The sequence below is a fragment of the Trachymyrmex cornetzi genome, unplaced genomic scaffold, assembly GCF_001594075.2.
Source record: "Trachymyrmex cornetzi isolate Tcor2-1 unplaced genomic scaffold, Tcor1.1 scaffold412, whole genome shotgun sequence".
NCBI lineage: Eukaryota > Metazoa > Arthropoda > Insecta > Hymenoptera > Formicidae > Trachymyrmex > Trachymyrmex cornetzi.
This window is the reverse complement of record NW_017298876.1, coordinates 1,143,119-1,156,846: the sequence shown is the minus strand read 5'-3', so window position 1 is coordinate 1,156,846 and position 13,728 is coordinate 1,143,119. Positions and strand designations below refer to the sequence as shown.

General features: G+C 37.8%; 1 protein-coding gene across 1 annotated transcript in view; it reads right to left on the bottom strand.

Moving 5' to 3' along the window:
- sei (potassium voltage-gated channel seizure) overlaps positions 1 to 8,364 on the bottom strand; it is a 151,575-nt gene extending 143,211 nt beyond the window's left edge. The window contains exon 1 of the mRNA XM_018512493.1: positions 6,596 to 8,364. Within this exon, the coding sequence (XP_018367995.1) occupies positions 6,596 to 6,671 (76 nt within the window). The 5' untranslated portion in view covers positions 6,672 to 8,364. The remainder of the gene's footprint in view (positions 1 to 6,595) is intronic.
- Between the last annotated feature and the right edge of the window lie 5,364 nt (positions 8,365 to 13,728).

Here is a 13,728-nt window from a genome sequence, read left to right as displayed (position 1 = left end):
ATCAATATGTATCAAAATTTCTCTAGTCGAAATTTTCGAGTCACTCGTTGTGCAGTGTGACCGTTTGATGTGTAAAAACGTCATGAGAGGCGAAACGCGTTGAAAAGTTCAAAGGGGTTTGAAACGGCGGGATTTAAGTGGCTGATTGATCTGCCGTGATTTTTAGCGCTCACAATTGTGAGATGTTAGAAGGACTTTCAAGTAGCTAAAAGGATCCCGCTTAAAATAAATTATTTTAACCTTTGAGCAACCAACTGTGAAATATAATTTTCGTTTTACATTAATATTATAACTTTTATATAAATTAATATTACAATTTAAGAAAAGGTATCATCAAGTAAAATTCGTATTAAGTGTTTTCACGGATATAATTTGTGTTGAAATTTTGTATAATATACACAAAAAAAATGGTTTTGCTGAAGTACTTAAAAATTTAACTAGATACACACCTGAACATATTTTTTGTTGCATTAGTAAAATAATTATAAAAACATTTGTTGAAGTATTGATAATAATGCTGTAAAAAGTTTTAATAAGAATTGATAATAATACTGCAAAAGTTCTAAGTAGTTTAAGCGTCCTATATAATTGTTATATTTAAATGATCTAAACAAAATCATTTTTAGACCTATATATCTAGTTGAACATTTAGATTCCCTCGCAAAACCGTTCGTGCCATGTATATAAACGACACAGAAAGCAATATCGTTCATTTGCTACAATATCGATATAATTAAAAAATTGTCACTGTTTAGTTGCTTGTAAAAAAGAAAAACGGAAAAATAAAAAAAAAACATATTATATACTTTTATTCCTTTACATCATTCATTACGTCAAAGGTGCATTTTAAAATTACAATTACAAAATTTTAATAGTTTATAACATTTAAATTTATTTTCTTTGTTTTTTGAGTTGTGTCGTTTTATCAATTGAGTGATATTTCAACGTATTATTCGCACAACGCACAATAACCGGAATAAGTCATGTACTGGCTCGAGTTGATCGCGAACACACGAACGCAATTTTCGAGTGACAGCGTGTCTATTACCTCTGTCGACAAATGGGAATGACAGATTGCTATTTATTGTCCCGCGGGATTAAGTAGCTACGTGATAAAGAATTTCGGTGGAGCTTAATTACTACCGCAAAACGGAAAGGGAACTCGAAGCGCCTCAATTGTCGACTTTTAATAGCTTCGTACACGAAAAGAGAAGCTCGTGCCAGGTTCCCGGTATCACACGTTATTGGTTTCAATTTCCATCCTTCGCCGTCTGTCCTGCGTGCATTCTGGGGTATTTGCGAATGAACCTGGCGTATGTCCTTGACACGCATAGCATTCGAACGTGATTAGTATCTACCGAGCGATGGACACGGCATTCTACATATCATAATTTAATTGCGATCTGGCGAATCTTCTCTATCTTATCGATTTTATAATTTAGATATTTCCTGAGAAAACCATAATTTAATATCGCGAATGCGAAATGCAAGCTTTATTAAGCATTATACCCTGTAATCTCATTAAAGAATAAATATTTTAACGATATTCATATTTCAAAGAGCTTAATAATCATCTTAATAGTTTTTTCTGGTTTTAATAATTCTTTGTATACAAAAAACAGTATGTATGTAGGTCATAAGTCAAGTTGGGCTTTTATATCAGTGTCGAGACATTTACAAAATATTCTTTTCAATATAAAGGTCAGTGTGGTTAAAAATCCCTACTTTTACCACTGATAAAGGTCGAAGAGATAGGACTCTATTTTGAACTCTCACAAATTCCAGGAATTCGCAGATTTTATTATCGCAATAAAATAATCAAATATATATATTCTTTGGTACAGGACGTATAAAATAAAAAAACAGCGCGTAGATTCAAGCTAAAAGGTTTTACGGATCGATCAATTATAAGTGGAAATTAAATCGATGAGAAAAAAACAAACAAAAGAAAGAATTCTATTTTTAGTCGAAACGGATCTCGATATCCCAGCTTCCCGACTTTTCGGGACGAGCGTCTTACCACCAAGCATGTGCCATGGAAATACTTGTTAACAATAACCAGTAATAGCAGTAAGAGAACGTCATTTTTTCAAGGAGACATGTGATAAACAATTATAAGTGGAGATTAGATCGATAAGAATCAAATAAGAGAAAGAATCCTACTTTTGATCGAAATGAATTTTAATACTTAATAATATTCATATATGAATTTGCAAAATTTGCAATTTTGCAGTTCTTAAGATTTGATCAATTATTGAATGAAAGAATCTTGCGTTCTCAACAGAGGAGATCGACGAACTGACAAAAGTTTGCACCGATTTTCCTGTTATGTATTCTTTAAACTGTTTAATTTTTTGCGACGTAGCATTATGATACCCGTCCGGGTCGCAGCGTGAGATGAATCGGGCCGGCGACGTCGTATTCGATTACCGTTCAAGAGGACAGGTGAAGAATATCGAATACACGTGGAGCGATCTGTCGTAAGAGTCGTTAGGTCATGATGATGGTAAGCGGCGAGGGAGGTGGTGGAAAAGAAAAAAAAGGTAAATGCGCCGGGACGGACAGTCGTTGCTGTAGAAGAACAGACGTCAGATTAGAAGCCACGGCTCGACTGGCACACATACATATTTTTTATTACATAAATTGGCGCACGAAGGTCTTCCCTCTAGAGAGAAGTTATCGCGTTAATGCCTATTACCACGTATCCGCCCTCGCGCTTACCGCAGGTGAATTTGTGCGTGATTTCGTCGCATGAACTTTCCCCATAAATGTCAACGACTAGTCCGGAAAAGAATGAAAAATGAATAAACTTGAAGTCTCATCATATGCTACTAACGCATTGATACAAAGTGCTCTTTGAAGAATATAATCGGAAAATGGTACGAAACTGTTTCGACAATTATTTCTCAATAAATGTCAATTTCTCAAATTATTTCCGCAATATTTTGCACACAGAAAGGTCATTATTGTGACTACGTACATTTTTCTAAGAATTTATCTTTCCTCAATTACAGTTTGCCAGTTAAAATTTTTTCAATTTTCGACATTAAATAATTGATAATTACTCGTATCACATTTAACTATCGATTTGCAATAAAAAAAAATAATTTGTAAAGATTGTGAGCGTTAAGGATAAATTCGATCGTGCCGCGAAGAAATCGGCAGTCGCAATCCTGCAAAAGTTGTTGAACCGAAATCCAATACGTGGAATGGTTATCCAATCACATTACAAGCCTCACTTTTCTATCGTGCAGTGCCGGTCAATTTGACAACTCCGTTGGACGTAATCTCATCGAATCACGGTCATTCATTTAATGAGATTAATTACGATTATTCATTTTAAACTAATGTCATTCGCTTTAATTGCTGCGACATTACTTACTGCAGCGTCGCTTATCAAATTAGGTAAACTGAGAATTTTTTTTTCAATTTGTGACGAGAGCAGTTACACGAACAAACTTGCTATTTGTCGTAAAAAATCCTGTTGCGTGAAATCGTGAATGGAAATAGTCTGCATTTTGAGATTATTAAATTATATTAGATCTGTTCTTTTTGGCTGAACTTCTGACAAAGTTCATCTTTCTTCCTTTTCTGTCCACGTTGGAGAAAAGAAGAGAAAAGACGAATCGTGAAAGAAATTTAGCCAAAAAGAACAGGCCGATTATTATTCTTTTAATGCGATCATGGTCAGTAAGTGCGATATTTAATTTCATGAAATTTTTCTCATACTAATAAATACTTATCGATCATTTGTAACAATTAAAAAAAATATCCAACGAGGAATTTCCTTAAAGATGGTTTGTTTATAAAAAAATATATTATCTAAATTTATGTATTTAAATAATTTTAAATAACTTTTTAAGAAGTTTATTAGCTTCATCATTAAAATAGATAATTGCAATCTAATTTGAAATATTAATTCCAGTTTCAGTTTGCAATTCAAGTTCGATAAACGTTATTCAACGCGCAGTTTACAAAACTGAAATAATATATTTACAAAAAATTTACATTAAGTACTGAAATCCGCTTTGACCGAAAATAGTTATTTCTAGTGATTTATTTTTGTCGGTCTAATTCGCGATTTGTAATTGTTTAAATAATTTTATACATTTATTTATGTATTTTTCATTTCTTCTCAGAGAATTGTAGATTATTGTGTGGACAAAAAATAAAAAATGCAGAAAAGTACAAAGTAAACCATGTATTCAAAGAATTCTGTAGTCTTTTTGAAAAATTTAATTACAACTACTCCCTGAAAGAGAGAGAGAGAGAGAGAGAACTGCAAATCATATTTTATTTGCTATTGGGGCTTATGCATCTCTCAGTAGTATAATCAAGGTGTGTTGCAAAAAATGTAATAAAAAAGAACGTTACTTGGAAATATTAAAACGCATAAGAACAAGTTTTAAGTTGCTTCCCCTGGTGTATATTTGCAATATTCCATATTAACTGAGAAAGACGTAAATTTCTTTGCAAATTCAAAAAAATTCGATATCAACTACGCGCGAATGCATATATTAGCATTTCGTTATGGCAATGAGTTTCATTGTGCTATGTATCGCGTTTTTGTCAGTCACACGATAATATCGTATCATAAATATGAAATAATTCTCTTACTTAAATAATTCTCTACTTAATAATAATTCAATCGGTAATCTTGAACTATATAATAATGTAGTGCTCTATAATAGATATTGTAATACGATTCATATAAATTATAAAATGTTGATACCATGTATCATTAGTACACTATACTTCAAATCTTATATACTTAACTGTAATATAAATTAATGTTTATATATAAATAAAAATTAGCCATTCGTATTTGTCTTTTTGCTATCAACAAATATAAAATATATCCTTCATGATGCAAAGTATATTCAAAATTAACATTCTGATCCATGTAAGTATTATTAGCACCATACTTTGAATCTTTTTGTAGCTGTAATGTGAATCAATTTTGTAATTTTTATATAAAAATAAAAACAATCATTTATGCCTTTTTTCATTATATAGTAAACATGAAAAATATATCTCCTCACTTTATAATACAAACTACAAAGAGTATGCCTCTTTATAGTAAGATTAATCTTGTATAAGATGCACAAAATTCTTATCTAAACAAGCAATTCCTAGACTAAAGTTAAAGAGAATTCTTGTCAGTAAATCGCGACAATGCAAAAGAAATCGTCAGTGTTCCGTTCTCCTCTCTATCTCTCTTCCTTTTCGCAATCAATTCAAGCCTCCTCCATACCGCGCTTCACCTCTCGCGAGGACTCGAGGCATTTCTGGAGTGATATTGCCAGTGACATGCATTGTCCCATATTGTGACACAGAGCCACCCCTTTCCTCCATTTAACCGAGTCCTTCCTTACTCTGCACCTACCGCAGTCGGGATGTTTTACATAATATTGAAAATGAACTTCTGGCTCAATGCCTGCACGTTCTGCATATCGCAGCCTCAATATTCCCTTCGATTACGTTTCCACGTCTGTCTGAGAAGATGAGCAGACATATATTTTTAGTCTTGACCTTCAAGGTAAACCGATCGTGGTAACGAAACGGCGCAAACTGAACGCGTACATGTAAACGATCGCGTCAGTCGTTCACCTAGAGAATATATCAATTTTTTTTACTCAATATAAGATTGATATATTATCATATTAATTTTTACTTTATACGATATTACAGCACGATCTTGAATATCAACTCGGGATAACAATGAAACATTAAGTATTATGTGTTATGAGCATTTGTGATAATCAAATGAAACACTATACTGTATTCATCTTATTACATTCATCAATAACTTGAGCTGCTTTGTCAGATTAATGATTATGTAGTACGGTTAGTAAAAAACTGCGAAATTAATCGGCGCAAATAGGAATATTATTGCCATAATTTATCGAATTAATATAATGCAGTAGCATTAATATTGTCGCATAAAACGCAACTCTCGGATTAGCTTGTGCCGCAATGGAATTACGATTTTCTTCGCCAGCAAACTAGTTGGTCACGTAAAATAATTATTGCGATATGATTATTTACACTCTCATTTTCTTCCTAAATATGTCACGCCGATTAATGCCCGTCAATTTCCATCAATGTAAATTAATTTTAATCTCCGTTCAACTTACTTTTCATTTCTTTTTCTAGTTCTGAGATTTTTTTAATTAGAAAAAGATGAAGAGTGAGTTGAGACTATAGTTAATCTACATTGGTGGAAACGAGCATTGTCCATTAGTTTCGGCCTTGTTATTAAATCGGGAAGAAAGTATAATTCGGGTTTTTTGATGAAAAATGTTTATTATAATAAAATGTTTAAAAGATTATTTTCAGTTGAAATAATTGCCGTTTGTTATTTCCCGCCAATTTTATAGTAAAAGTTGGATTCCGTGGAGATAAAAGGGCGGTTTTTTCGCAGAATCCAATTTTTATCAGAAAGATGGCAGGATATAAAACAAACAATAATTCAAACAATAATCATTTTAATTATCTAAAGATAATTTTTTAAGCATTTTATTGAAAAAAAATCCGGATTTTTAAAAATGTTCTCCCCGACCTAGTATTTCTATTTCTCTCTTGGCTAACTCACCGTGCGTATCAAACTTCCTGATGATTGTTTCGATGATCGTAGTTCTGGGCGCCACGTGACCCCGTCTAACAGGCATCTCAGGAACAGGATTCCCAGATACCTGGGCAGCCGAGACTTCCGCGTTGAAGCGTGTGATGGGGCGCACCGGGCCCGATCCCTCTCAATTAATATATCGCGAAGTAACACTAAAGCACTAGGAAAACACTCGCGACGTAGAATGCACGAGCACGGTAGAAAAAAGCACAGCACGAGTTGAGCATAGCGATTAGCCGTATTAAGACAGAATAACGTAGAGTAACGTAATGCGACTTTTTCTCACGAAGAGGAGGAAAGATTCGTTGCTGCGATCGAACAACACGCGGATCAGCGATGTATCTCCGTTTTACTTCCTTCGTCCGCTTCTTAATAGATATGAAAGAGTTTAGCAAAGCTAAACGAGAAGAAAGAATCTTCGTCCAGATGCTTCTATTCCGTGTCTATCTCACGCGTTACAGGAATACCAGGATGCAGTCGTTGTTTTTAGTCTCGTTCGTTCTCGCGGTGTATCGCGATCCCCTTTTCTTCTATCTTATATATAGCCCCAGGGTTCCAATTAAAGAGACCTATACGGTCAAAGCATCAGCAATATCGGTGTCCCGAATGGACTGTCAGAGAGCACGGTTGCGTTTTCGCTGTACTTGTGAAGTGACTTGGATGTCGTCTCCTATTCGACGACGTACGTTTGGACCCGGAGTTCTCGTCTATCTAGATATACGTCTAAGATCGTCGGCGCGGGGCGTCACGACGATTCCTCGACTGCCTAGCCGTCGAGCCAAGGACGCGGGGAAGGTCGGTCCCACTTGCGGTCGAACAGCCGGCATACGATGTATCGCACGTGCACGTGTTGTCACTTTCGATGTGCGTGTGTGAGGAAACGCATATTTATAGCGAATAGATGTTACAGATCGACCAATGGTGTTCAGGATCGGGATGGCTGGCGATCGGGCAGTTTCTCGCGAATCTCCCGCGCAATCTTGGTCGATTTAGAAGAAGCTACGACGACAATGCGTCGGTCACTCGCCAGCAGCGTCCGTCTTCGAAGCGATTTGTCGTCCTCTCTCGTCGGCAACGTCTCATATCGCTTCGATCGCCGTTCGTCACCGCGTGAAACCAGGACAGGACGCGCGCCGATTTATCTCGCACGTTTTAATTTGTGACCGTGCGCCCTGATACGATCGGGTAACACCAACGCGGTGGCGTCGCGATGCGGGTCAACAGCCTCGAGGCTTCGATCCTCCGGGAGTTGTCGTTTCTGACCACAGGCACTCCTACGTAATATTCGCCAACTTCGTTCGACCTCGTGGGATCGGGGTCAGGCTTCGCGGCGACCGAGGTCGTGGAATGCGGTAATTTCGGAGAGGCGCATGGCTCGGACATCTCCACGACGTTAGTCGTTCAATCGCTCGTGTTCGAACAAGGGAATCTTCGACGAGAAGGGACGGCTCGATTTCGCTCGATTTCGAGTCGATGGCCGTGTGCGAAGGGAAGAAGGCGACGCGCGATCCCGAAAATATGACAGGCGCGCCCAACGGATACAACGATGGTAAAGGCACGTGGTGTGTATGCAGTCGAGTTTATGCGGAATGCCGCGATCGGATCGATTCCTCGTCCGGTCGCGTCCCGACGCGAGTCGCGGCGCTCACCACCGCTAATCGAACGTCCGGCACTCGCTCCCTCTTTCCTTATCTCACTCTTTCTTTCTCGCTTTCTCTCACACACTCTCTCCCTCCCTCTCTCCCTCTCTCTCTCTCTCTCTCTCTCTCTCGCTCGCTCGCTCTCTTCCTCTCCGACGTGGCTGGTCAGCTGTGCATCTCTGGTCAACCACGGGGACAGCTATTTTTGTACTTCTTCCTCATCCTCCGCGACCATGCCCAACCACCGCCGTTTGTCGCGATTTCTCTCGAGACTCCCTTCGGCTCATGCAGCCACGTCGAGCCACGGAAAATCCTCCGTCCACGCTTTCCGAGTCACCGCGGACAGATGAACATGACTATCAGATCGTCACCGCGGAGAAGATTATCGAGAGATCGGTCAAGGTTTTTAGGCAATGCATGATAGTATCACTAGAAACAGAAGTGGAGCACTAAATTAGAACCTAGTTTTGATGTACATCTTATTCCGATTTTCAGTAGCGAGGCTGCCAATTTGACAGAGGTGCATAATAATCCGTGGAATAAATGACGTTTCTCTCTTTCCCCGTCTACACCTCTTTCTTTCGTCTGTTCCCGATCTTATCACTTTACCCGGTCACGCACCTGTCTCTACTGATACTTGGATTCACATCTCACTGTCAGTCACCTATGGTTCACGTGGTTCCGTAACTGTGCTATCTTGGTGCAGTCGGATGAACGCGCGCAAACGACCCACCACGCCTTCCGCGGGTCGGTAGACCGAATCGCAGAGATACGATGCCCTCTCGCTGACCTCTCGCTGGCTTTCCGACCCTCGCTCAGTTGGTCGGTCGGTCGGCGGTGACACTCGGTTCACCAATCACCCCCTGCACTGTCTCCGGCCGACGCACTCCAGAGGAAGGTCGCCGAACACTGTTGCTCCGCCGCGTGCTCGTAGCTTTCCCTCACCCCCGTATCACCGGGGTGTCGCGATCCGCACGAGGTGTTGTCTCGGAGGCGTCTTTTCGCGTGGGTTTTCGGCTTTGAGTTGCCGACAACGGCGTCGCGACGCCACGGACGCGATACCTTGGTCGCTTCGACCTGAGTCTCGCGTGGTTTTGGCGAGTCGCCGTCGTGTGTTCGGTCGGAGAACTGAAAACGCGAGAGGAGGCGCGAGACGGGTCGACGTCTCACTCTGTCTCTCTCTCCCTCTCTCTCCCTCTCTCTCGATGACGACGACGTCGGCGACGGCGACGGCGACGACGACGACGCCGGCGACGTCGGTACGTAACGAGAGGGGGGGGGAGGCGTGATCGTGTACGGCGCCTGCGTATCCCCACTTTAAAATCAGCCACCGTAATCACCCCGGTCGTCCCGTTAGTCTCCTCCGTTGGCTTCCTCTCTCTCTCTCTCTCGCACCTTCCTCCACCGCACCGCGCAATGACCGCTGATAATATTGATAAGACTCCGCAAAAGCTGCGGCGCGCGGCCACTCTCCTCGTCGGCGCCCTTCTATCTTCCGCGCCTGCAGGGGGTGACGAGCCTCGGGGTCACCGCGTATGTAATCTACGAGGACGTAACAACGTCACGCATTGTACTCTCAAGCTTTATTTCTCCGTTTATTCCAACGCGACGACCCGTCCGCGTCCGTCCGACGCCATGTAGATCCTGTGTGTCAAACTAATGCTACGTGTTTTCAAGTATAACAATACGAATGCCGATTTCCTCCGAATGAATAGATGATTAATTATTTTTCTCGCGATCTTTTGCGGCTCTCGATGAAAGATATGTCCTCCACTAGATAAAGAAAAATTTAGTTCGGGAAAAAGCTTTTCTACAATTTGAAAAATGTTGGCATTTTGTGGAGGAAAAATCGGCGTTAGTTTGTTGGAGACATTGCGGGGTACACGCGAAAGAAATAGGTACTAACAATAAGTATGACGTATAACGATTGCTCCTTCTATTTTTCTTTTCCTTTGCACATAGTCATTTTATTCATCTTGTGCCAAAGATAAAATAAAATAAATATCTTAATTTTTTTTGTGCGAGATATAATATAAACGTTTATAACAATAATACGTTAAACTAGACCATTTATGTGAATGACACAAATAACAAAGAAACGTCAAGTGCGACTGAGCTAAATCTTGATATCTTACAGAAATCTGTAATACTAGCTAATTTAATACTGAAAGACAGTAATTAATCACTTATTTAGAGTATTAAAAATATTGTTGTTTAGCGCTTTTATTACTCCAGTTAAGTAATTAATTACTGTCTTTCAATTCCATACTCGAAGATAGTAAATAATTACTTATTTGGAATATTAAATCCACTGTCGTTCAGTGCTTTTAATATTGCAAATAAGTAATTAATAAGTAATTACTGTCTTTCAGTAATTAAATTAATCAGTATTAAATGAGCTAGTGTTAGATTTCTATAAAAGCTAATAATGTTTCTATGTAAATTATTAAATATATTTTTCAGAATGTAAATAAAAAAGTTTTATTAATTCTTTTACAAAATTGTAATTATAATTGACGAAAATATGTTTTGTATATTTAGATATGCAATACAAAATATATCTTAAATATTAATTTGTGAAGGCATGTGTCAAATCAAAGCACTGCCAAAATAAGAAAGATTTTACAACAAACAGACTTTCAATGAATCACGAGGTGCATCCAATCGCTCATTGGGCGGTCAAGCGGTGTCTACGATGAATTTTAAGACGCAAAATTTAAGCTTTAAACTCTAAACCGTAAGAAATTACAGTGACCTTAGTAGCAATTTATGGTGAAATATCAGTTAAACGTTGGGAATATATTGAGCTAATATTTTGGTAATATTATGCCAATAATTGTGCTACTAAGGGAGCGGTTGCGCTATATAGTTATACTGAATGTACCCAATACAGGCATTGTGGATTCAGCCCGTTACTCCGCATCCATCGCGATCTCTGTCGGCAAACTTCAGAAGCATTGTGGAATTGTCGGTATTGACAAATAGAATCGCGGGTACGGTACTACAAGAATTATCACAGCCAAGATACCAAGAATTCACTTTACCAACATAGCGAGACGAAAGATTTACTTTGCTGTAATAAATTTTTCCCTTATATCCATTTCTACTAATGCGAGATAATTTTAATTTTTGTTCATCTTGCTTTCTATCTTTCTTTAGCTTTTATCTTCTTTTAAAAATTTCCAGAAAAAGATAAAGAATAAATTAAACCAAGATTAATTAAAGTTTATTTACATTGGTAGAAATGGATCTAAATAGAATACGTTTTTTACTCTGTAATGTACGTCTTTAACTTCATTAAAAAATATACTTGCGTGTGATATATTTGTATTGTTCGAGAATTATAATATTCGTATCTTATATTACGTATCGCTTCCGTCATATTTGCGTAATAATAGAAACCAGGGTTGTATGTTTACGCGAAAATATAATAGCTTACATTTACGTTTGTACATTCGTGGACAATGAGGTTACAACACTTTTTTCTTAATGAGTTTCGGAATGCAGTCCACTCAGCGAGCAAAATCCATTACGAAAAAAGTATTGCAACCTCATTGTCCACGAAGTACAACGTGAACTATGTAAACCATATATGTGTTACGGTCATCTATGTAAATAGTGGGTGCGGTCAGTAGAACACAACGGTTTTGCAATCGTATTATGATTGTCTGCTGAGATAGGATCATTTCTCTAGATCTAAAAGTATAATCCAATCAGCGCGAAGAAAACAGTTGCAAAATAAATATTCTGCTGAACGCAATCGATCTAAAGAGAATAAGAAGTCAAAATAGAGTCAATTTGATGTAATATTGACTAATTATTGACTGAATTTATATCATTTTTTCGTCATGATTCAATCATCCAATTATTGTGACTTTCTTGTTTTTCTTGGATGTGGATCATCCAAGCGTACATATTCTTTGTCGTATTGTTACACTATAATATAGTGCAATAAGCTCTTCGCATATACATTTTTATTTATCAATACTAAATTAAGTCAGATATATTAACAATTAAAACCCTTAGTTAATTATTTAAAAATAATTAGAGTTAACGGATTCTTCAAATTAAAAAATAATACGTTTTTTATTTATACTGATTGGATGATTATTTTCAGAGAAAAAATTTATAAAGGTAGTCATTTTTCAAGTTTATACATTTTTTATCTCAAAAACCATTGATTTAAACAGAAAAGTCTCGAATACAAAAAATGTCCATTTTCATCCAATCAAGCTTACAGAATTTTTTCGGAATTTTTATTCAAAGTTTAGATTTTTTAAACAATTTAAAAAAAAATTGTTTATAACTACTCAACGACCACATAAAAGAAATTAAGTGTATATAGATGTTTTTCCCCAGAAAAATATGAAGAATTGAATTAAATCATTTTCAGCATCTGGAATGTTGATTGGTCGGTTAGGGCACTTTCTAAGTGACTTTTTGGGGGTAAACCGTTTACCTATTAACGGCAATTTTACTAGCTAGGGATGTCATTGCGCAGATACAGTATTTTAAAGGTGAAAAAGCTGTGCAACGGCAGTATAACGAACTGTCGTTAAAAGTTACAGAAAAGATCTACTGACCCTCAATCACCCTTTAATACTCTATAATATTTTAATTAATTATTTCTTTTGTGTTACTCAATTTGTAAAAATTTACATATTTTACATTACTTGTAATTTACATTGCTTATCTACACGAAAAAGATAGTGTAAACTTCACGTAAACAGTAACGCAAAAATTTCATACATGTATCTATGTAAATGTAATCTCGAAATATACGATACAACTCTGATAAAAACTATCGTGTATATTACATCGATACAAATTACAGAAACGGTGAGGTTGCATTGGGCGCATAAAAGTATCATAATATCCGTTTCTATCAATTACGCTGTATCTTTTTCCTACAATAATTTTAAGCGGATTAGAAGGAGATGTAAGAATAAATCGAGATGAAAGTTAAGGCAGGAATACAGAGTCTTGGATAGCGCATAACGCATGATAAGGAAATGAAGCAAAGAGTCCTTCATTTCCTTCCTTTTCCATGAAATGAAGGACTAATTAGTTGATTCTTTATGCTTTATGCAAAGATCCGTGCTCTAGTTTTTGATCTACATTGACAGAAATAAACACGAGTTTGGTTCGAAGCAAAGTATCCGCCATTTGCGCTAATCGCAAGATGTCGCGATCGCCTATTACCGGTCCTTACCTTTCGATCTGCCAATCACGAATGAATCTCCGCCGCCGGTTTTTCGTTTGTTGCGTCGAGTCGGTGCTGAGCAGAGTTCTGCAGACGATCGTTTAATCGTGGTACTCGCGTACGTAACGTTAATACGAAATTTAATGGATAAAGACGCGAACACGAAAAACAGACTCGACAGGCAGGTTGCAGTTTGCAGTTGAACAGCTCCGACGTCGCGCCCGGCGCGCGGTGCCGCGGCCGGCGGCGCCGCGCGA